The following is a 14,770-nucleotide window of genomic DNA, read 5'->3' on the forward strand; positions in this document are numbered from 1 at the left end:
TTGAAGTAATCCTACATTCACAATGGAAAGGTTAGACATATAAAATTTAGGATAAATATGGCCAAATGTAGAGGCTTTGGCAGCACCAGCACTTCTGTGGTTTGCTATGCCTTTGACAGCCCCTATGGAAATATGCTAATCATTGCTTTTGGCAATATTTATATTTTTTAATCAATTTTTTTTTTGGCAGCATGGTATGTGGGAATCTTAGTTTCCTGACCAGGGATTGAACCTGCACTCCCTGCATTTGGAAGCATGGAGTCTTAACTGCTAGATCGCCAGGGAAGTCCCTATTTATAATTTTAAATAATTGCATATAAAGAAACATACCAACAGAAGGCTGCTGCTGCTAAGTCACTTCAGTCGTGTCCGACTGTGTGCGACCCCATAGACGGAAGCCCACCAGGCTCCCCCATCCCTGGGATTCTCCAGGCAAGAACACTGGAGTGGGTTGCCATTTCCTTCTCCAATGTGTGAAAGTGAAAAGTGAAAGTGAAGTTGCTCAGTCGTGTCCAACTCTTAGCGACCCCACGGACTGCAGCCTACCAGGCTCTTACATCCATGGGATTTTCTAGGCAATAGTACTGGAGTGGCTTGCCATTGCCTTCTCAAAATCAACTTTGGAAAGAAGAAGGTCTATGTAAGTAGAGTCCTAGTATCCATAAAGTGAGTGGAATCAGCAGCAGCACTGCCCAGTAGATCTTTCCTGATGGAAATGTTTACATCTGAGCTGCCCAATAGGGTCCTGCTAGCGGCACATACTCTTGAATACTGAAAATGCCAGCGTCTGGTGCGACAAGTGGGTTCAATTTTTCATTTAATTCTAAATTAGTTAAATTTAATTATTATAGCCACATGTGACGACTAGTGACTACCATATTGGACGCACAGAGTTGCGTTTACAATCATTCTCTAAAAAAAATACAGGCCCTCTTGGAATTCCCTGGTGGTCCAGTGGTTAGGACTTGGCATTTTCACTGCTGTGGCTGTGTCTTCAACCCCCGGTCAGGGAACTGAAATCCCACAAGCCACACGGCACAGCCAAAAAATATAAATAAAACAAACAAATAAATGAAGGCCTTCTCTTGTAGCCTTTAATGGAGGCAGGACCATCTGTAAGATAAGTTGCTAGAAAATGAAAAATGAAAAAGAATTTGAGAAGCCAGGGAAGGCAAAGATAAAAATTCTTCTCTGGTCATTGGATCATTAGATATGGGGAGAGGAAAATCTCAAAAACCTAACAGACCCACTAACAACTTAATATGTTTACAAAAGAGATGAAGGAACAGTCCAGTTCTGGCAGGTACAGAAGCTACAGCCATAGAAGGAATCTTGGCAAACCCTCAACTCATGTAGTTGGAAAGTGCTGGGAATGAAGCCAAAGGGAATTACCAAGACAAAAAGCCCACAAACTTTGAGAACACAATACATACGAAAAGGGGGCATCTCCACACACCTCCTCTGATTCACCGTCTGAGTCTGAAAACTTTGCCCTGAAGATGAAGCCAGACCCTCTCCCAGGACACACAAATGATTCCAACGTCCTTCCCTCTGGATCTGTGTGTGACAGGGTTTAGTTCTGTCTGAAAACATTGCACTCTATTAATAAACGTTGGAAAAAGGACAATATTGCAAAATTCTAGGAACTTTCAGATACACGATCAACAGCAACTTTAAATTAGGAAACCTAATTTAATAAGAGGGCTATTTTGACGGTTGGGGCATCTGGAGGAGAAAGAATCTAAAGGGTGTGATAACATCCAATGGGGTTACAGAGAAACAAAATGTTTCTATGGTGATTTCACCTGTCCCTGCATACATTCTTTGAATTTATTACTGCAATTCTGGGAAATAGAAAATCTTCCACTTTGAACCCTTGGAATTCCACGTTCCCACAAAAGCATGTCAATAAGAAACAGGGCCAGGTCTCTAGAAGAGCGTGCAAAAAACAGTTATGAAAAAATAGTTGGAGAAACTTGAAGTAACCCATCCCACCAACTCTCTCTCTCTTTTTTCTTGCCACCCCTTAAGAACCACCCCACCCCCCCACCCCCGTCCCCTTCCCGGGATTAAGATGTGGGATCTTAATTCCTCATTCCCTGATGAGGGATCAAACCACGCCTCCTGCACTGGCATATGGAGTCTTAACCACTGAACTCCCAGGAAAGTCCTAAACAGAACTCTTAAACATCTCATTTTGTTCAGTCAAAAGATAAGTGAATCTTGGAAGTTAATTGCGAATTATAGCAATATTAAGAATAACAGCTAATTCTTTTAAAAATTTTTATTGAAATACAGTTGATTTACAATGTTGTGTTAGTTTCATGGGGCTTCCCTGATAGCTCAGCTGGTAAAGAATCTGCCCACAATGCAGGAGACCCGGGTTCGATCCCTGGGTCGGGAAGATCCTCTGGAGAAGGGAAAGGCTACCCTCTCCAGTATTCTGGCCTGGAGAATCCCATGGACTGTATAGTCTGTGGGGTTGCAAAGAGTTAGTTTCAGGTTTACAATGAAGTGAGTCAGTTATACATATACATATATCCACTCTTTTTTCTTCTTAGATTCTTTCCCCACGCAGCCTATTTCAGAGTCTTGAGCAAAGTTCCCTGTACTATACAATACGTTCTTATTAGTCATCTATTTTATTACAGTAGTGTGTATATGTCAATCCCAATCACCCAATTTATCCTTCTCCAGCAATCAGTTCAGTTCAGTCGCTCAGTTGTGTCCAACTCTTTGCGACCCCATGGACTGCAGCACGCCAGGCCTCCCTGTCCATCACCAACTCCCAGAGTTTACCCAAACTCATGTCCATTGAGTCGGTGATGCCATCCAACCATCTGTCATCCCCTTCTCCTCCTGCCCTCAATCTTTCCCAGCATCAGGGTCTTTTCAAATGAGTCAGTTCTTCGCATCAGGTGGTCAAAGTATTGGAGTTTCAGCTTCAACATCTGTCCCTCCAATGAATATTCAGGACTGATTTCCTTTAGGATGAACTGGTTGGATCTCCTTGCAGTCCAAGGGACTCTCAAGAGTCTTCTTCAACAACACAGTTCAAAAGCATCAATTCTTCAGCGCTCAGTTTTCTTTATAGTCCAACTCTCACATCCATACATGACACTGGAAAAATCATAGCCTTGACTAGACAGACCTTTGTTGGCAAAGAAATGTCTCTGCTTTTTAATATGCTGTCTAGGTTGGTCATAACTTTCCTTCCAAGGAGTAAATGTCTTTCAATTTCATGGCTGCAGTCACCATTTGCAGTGATTTTTGGAGCCCAAGAAAACAAAGTCAGCCACTGTTTCCACTGTTTCCCCATCTATTTGACATGAAGTGATAGGACCAGGTGCCATGATCTTAGTTTTCTGAATGTTGAGCTTTAAGCCAACCTTTTCACTCTCCTCTTTCACTTTTATCAAGAGGCTTTTGAGTTCCTCTTCACTTTCTGCCATAAGGGTGGTGTCATCTGCATATCTGAGGTTATTGATATTTCTCCCAGCAATCTTGATTCCAACTTGTGCTTCCTCCAGCCCAGAATTTCTCATGATGTACTCTGCATATAAGTTAAATAAGCAAGGTAACAATATACAGCCTTGACATACTCCTTTTCCTATTTGGAAACAGTCTGTTGTTCCATGTCCAGTTCTAATTGTTGCTTCCTGAACTGCAAACAGATTTCTCAAGAGGCAGATCAGGTGGTCTGGTACCAGGACCCAGGGACCCCACAGAGACTGAGACAGAACTGTGTTTGAGTATCTCCTGTGGAGGTACAGGTCAGCAGTGGCCTGCCACAGGGACAGGGGCTCTGGGTGCAGCAGACCTGGGTATGGCATAAGCCCTCTTGGAGGAGGTCGCCATTAACCCCACCATAGAGCTGCCAGAACTTACACAGGACTGGGAGATAGACCCTTGGAAGGTACAAACAGAAACTTGTGTATACCAGGACCCAGGAGAAAGGAGCAGTGACCCCACAAGAGACTGACCCAGACTTCTCTGTGAGTGTCTCCAGCAATAGCTAATTCTTAATATTGTTGTTGTTTAGTCGCTAAGTCATGTCTGACTCTTTTGTGACCCCATGGACTGTAGCCGGCCCGGCTCCTTTGTCCATGGGATTTTCCAGGCAAGAATACTGGCGTGGGTTGCCATGCCCTCCTCCAGGGGATCTTCCCTTTCCCAGGGATCTTCTGCACTGGCAGGCAGATTCTTTACCATTGAGCCACCTGGGAAGCCCAATTATTAATATTACTCAGTGATAAGAAAAGAAAGAATGAATTGTTGGACAACAAGGTCCTACTTTATAGCACATGGAACTATATTTAATATCCTGGAATAAACCATAATGGAACGGAATATAAAAAATAATGTGTGTGTATATATATATAATAACTGAGTCACTGTGCTGTACTGTAGAAATTAACACACTGTAAACCAACTCTACTTCAATTTTAAATGCTTAGAAAGTAAAAAAATTTTTAATAAAAAAATAATGAAATATTGCCATTTGCAGTAACATGGATGGACTTAGAGAATATTATACCTAGTGAATATTATACCTAGTGATGTCAGAGAAAGACACATACTATATGATAACACTTCCATGTGGAATTTAAAAAATAATATAGATGAATCTATATGCAAACCAGACCCACAGACATAAAAACAAATGTATGGTTCCCAAAGGGAAGGGGGAGGGAGGGACAAATTAGGAGAAGAGAATTAACAGATACAAACTACTATTCATAAAGTAGATAAGCAAGGAGGATTTACTGTATAGCTCATGGAGTTGTATTCAATATCTTGTAATAATCTACAATACAATTTAACCTGAAAAATTTATATAACTGAATCACTTTGTTGTACACTTGAAACAAACACAATATTATAAATCAACTATCACATTTTTTTAAAGAATAATGGCAAATTCTCTTTTTAAAATAGGTAATAGCTAAATCGTGCTTCCTAGATGCCAGGGACTGTTCTAAGCACTTTTCAAAACATATTTATTTTACTTATTTATTGGGCTGTGCCAGGCCTTCGTTGCAGTGTGCATGGTCGGTCGCTCAGTCGTGTCCAGCTCTTTCTGATCCTGTGAACTGTACACAGCCCGCCAGCCTCCTCTGTCCATGAGGTTTTCCAGGCAAGAATACTGGAGTGGGTTGCCATTTCGTCTTCCAAGGGATCTTCCCAATAGCATGCAGGATCTTCAGCTTCAGCATACGGGATCTAGTTCCCTGACTAGGGATCGAACCCAGGCCCGGTCTATTAGGAATTGAAATCTTAGCCTGGACCACCAGGGAAGTCCCTAAGTACTTTTCATATATTTCACTCATCTAATTATTTAAAAGTAAATAAAATGTGGTTAGCACTATTCAGTTCAGTTCCATCACTCAGTTGTGTCCGACTTTTTCAGACCCCATGAATCACAGCACGCCAGGCCTCCCTGTCCATCACCAATTCCCGGAGTTCACTCAACCTCATGTCCATCGAGTCGGTGATGCCATCCAGCCATCTCATCCTCTGTTGTCCCCTCCTCCTCCTGCCCCCAATGCTGCTGCTGCTGCTAAGTTGTTTCAGTTGTGTCCCACTCTGTGTGACCCCATAGATGGCAGCCCACCAGGCGCCCCCATCCCTGGGATTCTCCAGGCAAGAACACTGGAGTGGGTTGCCATTTCCTTCTCCAATGCATGAAAGTGAAGTGAAAGTGAAATCACTCAGTCGTATCTGACTCTTAGTGACCCCATGGACTGCAGCCCACCAGGCTCCTCTGTCTGTGGGATTTTCCAGGCAAGAGTACTGGAGTGGGGTCCTGCCCCCAATACCTGGTATTATTTCCTTAGTGAAAGATCTCTCTAAATCAATCCTTGATTAGCATGCAGGCATCCATCTGGCTGATACTCTTCTCAATACCAATGAATCGTGCCCACCACCAGGGTGTTTTCCCTTGACTGCCCCAGCAAGTCACATTCACTCTAGGACCTCAGTAGATATTTTCACCCTGAGGCTCAATCCAGTAAAGCAGAAGTTATAGCGAGGCCCTAAACCCAGTGCAAGGATTAAAACTTGTCATTAAATTTATGACACATTAGCCAGGGGTGACTTGAAAACAATTATGCCTGTGAGGACCTTTATGGGGTGGTAGATGTAAGGTCGAGACGACCCAATGATGTTAAATAAAAGAACCCAGAGGCCAAACAGAACCAGGCTTTACTGGCTAGGCGCCCCCCGGCGAGACCCCAAGACCTAACAGAGCGAGGTCAGGGAGGTCCGCACCGAACAAAGGCAGAGAGCGACTTATATAGCCTCTCAGTAAGGAGCAGCGAAATTCTTCCCAAAAAAAGGCGAGGTCTGGAGTGGCGGTCTCTCATAGGTCAGCTAGTGGAGGTGGCGAGACCGGGTTGGTCACTCTGGAGGTTAGGAGGGAGGGTTGATTTCCGTGGAGAGCTGTTGCGTCAGATACTCTTCAGCGGTTTGGCGGAACTTTTTACCGCCGGCGGGAAATGAAGAGGAGAAGAAGAAGAAGCCAAGGTGGCCACCGGGGAGAGAAGCCAAGATGGCCACCAGGGTCTGGCCTTACGGTAGACATAGCCTTTATTTTGATAGAGGCGACGATTACACAATGAATGCTAAGTCGCTTCAGTCGTGTCCGACTCTGTGCGACCCCACAGACTGAAGCCCACCAGGCTCCCCCGTCCCTGGGATTCTCCAGGCAAGAACAGTGGAGTGGGTTGCCATTTCCTTCTCCAATATGCTTGTCAAAACTCGCAGGACAGGATAGTTAGAAAGGATGAAATGATTATATGTAAACTATATCTCAGTAAACCTGTTTTTTTTTTTTTAAACTGCACACCAAAACTCTGTCTTCCCCTATTGATTTTATTATGAAAAGGGAATGAACCATAAAACCACAAAATTTTCAGTAAATTTTGGGGAAAGAAAATTTTGCCTAAGATCAGGCCCTTGAAATTCCCTACCCCAAAAAAGAAGAGCAGAAATTAATTGGCCTGTTTGAATTCTGAAATCTGAATCTCCCACATCTGTATTAAACTGGGATCTCTTCATCATATTACTATAAATGGATCCAAATTCAGGTGGATTTTTTAAAATTAATTTATTTATTTGAATTGGAGGCTAATTACAATATTGTAGTGGTTTTTGCCATGCATTGACATGAATCATCCACGGGTCTCCGTCCCGAACCCCCTCCCACCTCCCTCCCCACCCCAACCCTCTGGGTTGTCCCAGTGCATCGCCTTTGAGTGCCCTGTTTCATACATTGAACTTGCACTGGTCATCTGTTTCACATACGGTAATATACATGTTTCAATGCTGTTATGGATCTTTAAACAGTAAGATGCCTTAGGGCTATGCTGTCTGATATGGTAGCCTCTAGCTACATGTGGCCATTGACATTGATTAAAATTTAATAAAACTAAAAATAAAATTCTTTAGGTGCGCTAGCCTATTCTTGCAAGTGCTTGATAGCCACATGTGGCTAGTGGCCACCATACTGGATTGCAAAGATGTAGAATATATCTGTCATCACAGAAGGCTCTAGTGGACAGCACTGCTCTAGCAGCCAAACAGGTATATAGACCACTGGAGTTTAAGGACAGAGTACTGAATACAAAACTGTATGGCACGGGTCTCTGAAAATTCGGTTTGGCTGACATTTCTGATTAAAATCATCTTGAGGACTTCCCTGGTAGTATGTTGTCAACCTACCAATGCAGGGGACACGGGTTCGATCCCTGATCTAGGAAGATCCCACATGCCACGGGGCAACTAAGCCCATGTACCACAACTACTGACCCTGTGCTCAAAAGCAACGAAGGCCCAGCACAGCCAAAAATACACACAATAAATTAAAAATAAAATAAAATCATCTTGAGATGATACATATTATAGCTATTCCACTGGTACTCCGACAAAGTCAATGACCTTCTCGGACACTCAGAGGCAAGCACACCAGGAGAGATAGCTCAGGGCAGAGTCATAGAGAAAGCGCGACCCACGCTGCAGGTGCAGAACTGCAAGCAATCCCTAGAGGAAGGCTTGCCAGCAAAACAGGATAAATAGCCTATTTATATTGAAATTTCTGCTTAATGCACTGCCTAAAGCTGTTGGTCTTTAGGCCACCACTCGTGGGTAGGTTACATCGGAACGCCTCCCATGGAGGCAAAAATAAACTATTAAACAGTTGATTTTTAAGGAAGTTGCAGGACTGCTTTTTTAAAATTATATATCATGAGACTATAGTTGTTTTACAACGTTGTGCTAGTCTCGACAACAAAGTGAAACAGTTCTATGTATACATATATCCCCTCTTTTTTGGATTTCCTTCCCAGTTAGGTCGCCACAGAGCACTGAGTTCCCTGTGCTCTCCAGGAAGTTCTCAATACTTACCTGTTCTACCCATAGTATCAATAGTGTGCATGGGTCCATCGCAGTCTCCCAGTTCTTCCCACCCCTCCCTTCCCCCTTAGGGTCCATATGTTTGTTCTCAATGTCTGCGTCTCTATTCCTCTTTTGCAAATAAGATCATCTATACCATGTTTCTAGATTCTACATAGAATATTATGGTGGGACTGCTTCATTGGTAAAAGTAGCCACCGCACAGTCCTCCCTTTCTAGATTTTCTCAATAAATTATTTAGAGACATGGCATGCAGAGAATTGTCCCCCCATATCTTTAAGCCCACAATCCCCTGATAGAAATTTCCATTTTATTTGGGCTCATAGACTTCAAGAATGAGTCCTAGTTTTCCATCCTCCTTTCCAATTACCTGCAGCCACGTGTGAGTTCTGGCCAATGCATTATAAGCAGAACTGCTGTGTGCAGCTTCTAGAAGGTGGTCTTGGATCCTTCTCGGCTTCCTCTTTCCTGCTGATGGAAGGCAAACATGAAAGCTGGAACTCCAGCAGTCATACTGGACCTGAGAGGTAAGAACCAAGTTGAGGCTACTGCAACAAGGTGGGAAAAGTCTGAATCTCTGACACAGTTAAACACCATACCAGCTCTGGGTTTCAACACAAGAGAGAAATGAAAATTTGTCTCAGTGAAACCACAATTGTTCTCAGGGTTTTCTGCTTCTCACAGCTCAGTCAGTCCGAACCGATATATACAGCATCTCCGGTTCATAATGAAAACAGAACAAGAGTAACTCATGGAAATATAAAACGGAGCTCTCGATGTACATATTACCCTCAATCATCAGATACAGTCCCAAGGCAGAACTCTGATGAACATCTCTCTCGGCAGCTTATCTGCGCGGTAATCATACCTTACTTGGTGCCTTGGCAGCATGACACCCTCCACAGTGCTTGTCAGTAAAGAGCAAGGGAGGGTCTGAGAGTCCTGAAACTGTGGCTGACAGGATGGAGAACGAATCTCAGATGCTGTTGCGTGGGTCTGTGGGCATCTATTGAGCTTGGTGCCATCTCAAAGGATTTCAGAAAGGACCCAGTGTACATTTCTTTGTGGTAATAAATCAATAAGACCATTCAGCAGCTGTTATGCTTTCCAGTATTCCATGCTGCATCCTCATCTGCCAGGTAGGAGACTTAGTATCTTCAAAGCATTTGCAATAGCGAGTTTGAGTGAGCTCTGGGAGTTGGTGATGGACAGGGAGACCTGGCGTGCTGTGATTCATGGGGTCACAAAGAATTGGACACGACTGAGTGACTGAACTGAACTGAACTGAACTGAAAATCAATCTTGGAAAACATAACAGGTGGAACTGGTTATTTCTACGGCTATGTGGTGTCAGGCATGTCTAAAGCAGCTTTTCTTTCATCAGTTGTTTGTTTTGGCTGTGGGGGCCTTTGTTGCTGCCCGCGGGCTTCCTCTGGTTGCAGGGAGCGGGGCTACTGTCTAGCTGCGGTGCGGGGGCTTCTCATCCTGGTGGCTTCGCTTGTTGTGGGGCACCAGCTCTCGTTGCAGGGCTTCAGTAGTTGCAGCGTGTGGGCTCAGTAGTTGTGGCGCATGGGCTTAGTTGCTCTGCAGCATGTGGGATCTTCCTGGGCCAGGGATTGCATTGCTGTCCCTTGCATTGGAAGGCGGATTCTTAACCTCTGGACCACCAGGGAAGCACTAATGCAGCTTTTCTTTTTTGCCTAATGTCATGTTTGACAGTGATATTAACAAAAGCACAATAGCTATAACCAAAACATGTGTTATACTTTAGCCAAAAAAATTCACCCAATGATGCCATATCTCGCTGACTTGATGACCAAGCAGAAGCAGAGATATGGAGCCCACGGCCTTCTGGGATATATAGTGCTCCCAAGTGCTGTTGCAGCCATGCGTTCCGGGAAACAAACTCACTCAGAAGGACGATGCAGATAGTGGAGTGAAGTTTATTACACTGGCGGGCCCAAGGCAGAGTCTCCTCTTAGCCAAGGACCCCAACCAACATTTGTGAAAATCTTTTATACCCCATGTGTACGTGACTGAACCCACCACTCCAAATTCCTTGAGACTTACATAAACCAAGGAAAATACAACCCCAGTAACCCCATCATTCACGTGCTATGTCCTTATGTGCTGAAACAAACAATTAGCCGATAATCAATAAGCCCGAGGTTACACTCTGATACAGAAAAATTTATGGCCTGTCTGGAGGAAGGGGTGATTAGTGTATGTTTTCTCTTAGGCGATGAGTAACCTAGATACGATCTTCAAGGTTCCCCTGTCTGGAGGGGGTCTTATCCTTCTGTTGTCGTTTTCATAGGCACTAAACACAGAGTTCAGAGTCCATTGGAAAGGTGGTGGAGCGTGATCAGCATGAACAGGCCTAAGATGGAGTCCAGGCCCTATGAATTCGTTCTTCAGTACAGCTATCTAAGTGGTCCAAACTTTTACAGATTGTTTTTTGACCATAAGCCCCTGGAAGCTCAGTTGGTAAAGAATCTGGCTGCAATGCAGGAGACCCCAGTTCAATTCCTGGGTTGGGAAGATCCCCTGGAGAAGGGATAGGCTACCCACTCCAGCGTTCTTGGGCTTCCCTGTGGATGAGCTGGTAGTAAAGAATCTGCCTGCAATGTGGGAGACCTGGGTTTGATCCCTGGGTTGGGAAGATCCCCTGGAGAAGGGAAATGCTGCCCACTCCAGTATTCTGGCCTGGAGAATTCCATGGACTGTATAGTCCATGGGGTCACAGAGTTGGACACAACTAACCGACTTTCACTTTCACAGACGCCACAAATATCAGCTTAAGGCTAAGAAGCAGTCCAAAGTGTGGCAGACTAGAAGACCCATCCCCAGCATTCATATTGTAGTCTTACTGACTTTCCTACTCCAAGTCCCGCCTCCTAAGCCTGCCAACCTGTTGCTGGCTGTGTGCCTGTGTCTGGAACCCTCACACCCTCCTCCAACCTGGGGGATGAGGGGAGTTGCCTGCAGACAACTCCATCAAAGCACTACTGTTCCAAACACCATCAGTAACTCCCTCTTCCTTATTAGGTTCAAGTTAAACCCTTCTGAGAGGCAGCCAAGACATTTCAGAACCCAGGCCCTCCTACAAGAATTTAGGTTCTGACTCAACCAAACCCAAATTCACTCCCCAGTTTTCTGTTTGCCTCTATATATCTCCTCACCACCCCATCTAGAAACCTCCACTGCCCACAAGCCACTGGAGGTGCCGCCAGCACCCACATGTCCAGATGCCGGGACACTTGCCCCACCCACACCCAGCCCCACCCTGAAACCTCACCTCTGAGCCCTGCCCTTGAACTCCCTTCATCCTTCCTTAGAGCCAGGCCCCAGCTTGCTGCAGGGGCAGGAGAAGCCCCACCGCAAGCAGAGGGCTGTGATCCTGGCGGCCTCTCCTGCAGCTTGGCACGGAATCGCTCATAAAACTGTTATACGGGGTTGCTTGGCATACTAGTTAAATAGGCTTTTGTGGATTGGCCTGGGGACCTAACCGCCGTGTATAAATGTTATTAGAGTAAATGCATGGTTTTGTTTCCTCAGAGAAAAGCCCTCTGAGCTCAGAGCATCTGACCAAAAGTGACCTTTGGGGACACTCCCCTTTGTGCTCCGAGGGCGACCTCTGCGGTTTGGCTCCAGCTGCAGAGAAAGCTCTGGAAAAACCTCGGCTCTGGCCCCGGCTTGGCTGGGAGTGGGTGCAGGCGGGCAGAGTGGGGAGTGTCTATTTAGGTCGGATCGCCTCTTCAGCCGAGGCCTGGGGTGCGTGGGGGCAGGGGGAGAAGGGTGTCTGAAGCCCTTGAGATGGAGACGAGAGCATGGGTGATCCCAGAAACCACATCCATCGCCTGACCCCAAACAGACGTCGTTCAAGGGCTTCCGCCCTCGGGCTGTGGGAGGGAGGGCTCAGCTGTGACTCCAGAGGGGCGGCGGTCAGGGACGTTTTCGGGGCTCGGAATCGCTGCGCTTGCGCGTTAGCCGGGGCGCCGTGGGCGCCGGCACCAGCGGGCAGCAGAAGCAGAGACGGGCGCCTCCGGGGCGCCCGCGCCGAAAGGGGTCTTCACCTGCGCCCGGTTTTCCCGCGCGCCCGCCGCCGCGGCGAAGCTGGGCTTCCGCCTGGGGGCGCCCTGGGGCTAAGCCCGAGTCGGCTCCGGCACTGCAGGGTTTCAGGGATCCGGGCTCTGTCCTCGGGGTTGGGCGCGCCGTCGGGGACCCCCGGAAAGAGGGGCGAGGCCGCTGCTTCCCGGGATTCCTGCTCGGGGGTGCAAGGCGCCCCTCTCCCGCCGGCTCCCGGGGGTCTGCGGACCGAAAGCCAGGACGCACACATATGTGCAGACGCTCGTACACGCGTGCCCCTCCCGCGCCCGCAGCCGGGCATCCGGCGAGGAAAGCCGCCTCGCGACCAGGAGGCCCCGGAAGAAGCCTTCGTCTCCTGCCCAGACTGGCGGGAGGCGGGATGCGCAGCCCGGGAGCCGCCAGGGATGCCCAGCGGTGCGGCCAGCCCTGAGCAGAGGGGACACCTGGCCGGGGAGGCTCGGAGCTGCTGAACAAGCCCCGGGATGAGGGGGCGCCGGGGGGCGGCCCGGGGTCGGAGGAGACTCCGGCCGAGCCCTGTGCGTCTTGCCGCGGCAGGAAGCCTGGAGGAACGTGGACGCTGATACCCACGAACCTGGGGAGCCCCGGCCGCAGCCCTGGCTATTAATGACGGGGCAGGCAAGCCTGCACCGAAGGCAGGGGCAGTAAAAGCCGTCGTGAAAGTCAGCCTCCGTCTCCTCATTCGCAAGGAGCTCAGAACAGGCATCTAAGGCCCCTTCCAGCCTCGAGGGCCCAAAAGGTCGGGAAGGGGTGTCAGTTAAAACCAGGAAGGGTCAGGCGCCCTCACCCTGAACCGCTCCGACGCCAGGGTCACACAAAACCCTGGACCCCCACCTGATGTCGCTGGGGGGGAGTCTGTTATGAACTGTCTCTGCACCTTAGCACCTCAACAGGACAAGTCCTCCAGGAAACCGATTAAACCTTCCATTTCTGGTAACAGCTCAGCCAGGAGTAAGGGGCATGGTGGGAGGAGGGTCCGGAGAGGATTGAAATAACAACACAAGCACCAGGCACATACACCCCAGGAGGAGGCAATCACATTTTTTAACCACCAGTCAGAGTGGACGCAGGGCATAGTGATGGACGAGGTCCTGGGAGTGCCTTCCATCCAGATCGCACATTAACTGAAGGATCAGGGAGGGTGGGGGGCATCCAGGACAAGGATGGGGTTGGCCGGGATGTCAGTGGGGTACTCAGGGGGCTCAGGGCCACCGTGGTTTCCCAACTAATGTGGAAGAATCTCAATATTTCAACCGTCTGCTGACCACTGGCCCTGCACACACTGCTCACTATTCCACATCTCCCCCGGGGGAGTTGCCAGGTCCCCAAGTAACAGGCGTTCCTGCAAGATCCCAGACCAAGTGAAAGTCAGCAGGCAGGCAGATCAGGGAGCCAAACACCCAGTAGGTAGAGATGAGCGAGCCCCAGCTGGGCAGAGAGAGGCAGAGCCCTGAGATAAAGGAGACCGTGTATTCCAGCGTTCACAGTGGGTGCTGCGGGTGGGTGTGAGGGAGGCGGGGGTCGGCCCCCAGCTCCCCCAGTCACTGAGGAAAGCCCTGAGGCGGGGAGGAGGGTGCTGGGGCTCGCCCCTGGAGAGCCCCGTCTCCAAAGTCCGCTGATTTTTGTTGGCATTTCTCTCTTTATCTTTTTTGTCATTTTGTTTTCCACGCTTTAAATAATTAATATAATTACTTTTAAATACAAAATACACAGTGTCCTTTCTCTTCTCTTCCACGTGTTTGGGGTGACTGGGAGGTAAATTTTAAATAAGGGTCTCAGCTGTCGAGCAGGGCACAGGCTCCAGGGGGAGGGCCGTGAGGCCCGGGGCACCCCTCCCCTGCTTTGCCCCTGACAGGGGACTCTCAGTGCCCTGGCCCGAGGCCCCCTAGATGGCGAGAAGCCCTCCTGCGAGGTGGCACAGAGCCAACGCTGTGGGATTCCAGGTGGGCCTGGTGTCGGCGGACAGGGTCGGACGGAGGAAAAGGTCCTAGCCCATGAAGCAGACAGGCCCCAGCAGCACCCCGCCCCGCCTCGGAGGGGCCCCCAGGTCCAAGAAGGAGGCGTCCAGCAGCGGCAGCTGCTCCAACACAGGCGTGCGAACCTCCAGCACCGTCCGGCCTTGCTGGGTCTTGCAGAGGGGGAGAGACACAAGAGCAAGAGGAGTGAGGGTGGGAAAGGCACGCGGGACCCTTGGGCCACCCAACTGCAGGCCCAGGTCTCCCCGCTCCTTCGAGCACCGTGAGACGCTGAT

The 14,770-nt window shown here is 48.2% G+C and overlaps 1 protein-coding gene across 1 annotated transcript in view; it reads right to left on the bottom strand.

The window, feature by feature from the left end:
- Positions 1 to 13,553: 13,553 nt before the first annotated feature.
- Positions 13,554 to 14,770, bottom strand: part of COL11A2 (collagen type XI alpha 2 chain) — a 29,177-nt gene continuing 27,960 nt past the window's right edge. The window contains exon 66 of the mRNA XM_055406828.2: positions 13,554 to 14,647. Within this exon, the coding sequence (XP_055262803.2) occupies positions 14,507 to 14,647 (141 nt within the window). The 3' untranslated portion in view covers positions 13,554 to 14,506. The remainder of the gene's footprint in view (positions 14,648 to 14,770) is intronic.

Source organism: Moschus berezovskii, chromosome 23 (genome assembly GCF_049115385.1).
Source record: "Moschus berezovskii isolate FMDL1 chromosome 23, NW_MosBer_1.0, whole genome shotgun sequence".
NCBI classification, from domain to species: domain Eukaryota; kingdom Metazoa; phylum Chordata; class Mammalia; order Artiodactyla; family Moschidae; genus Moschus; species Moschus berezovskii.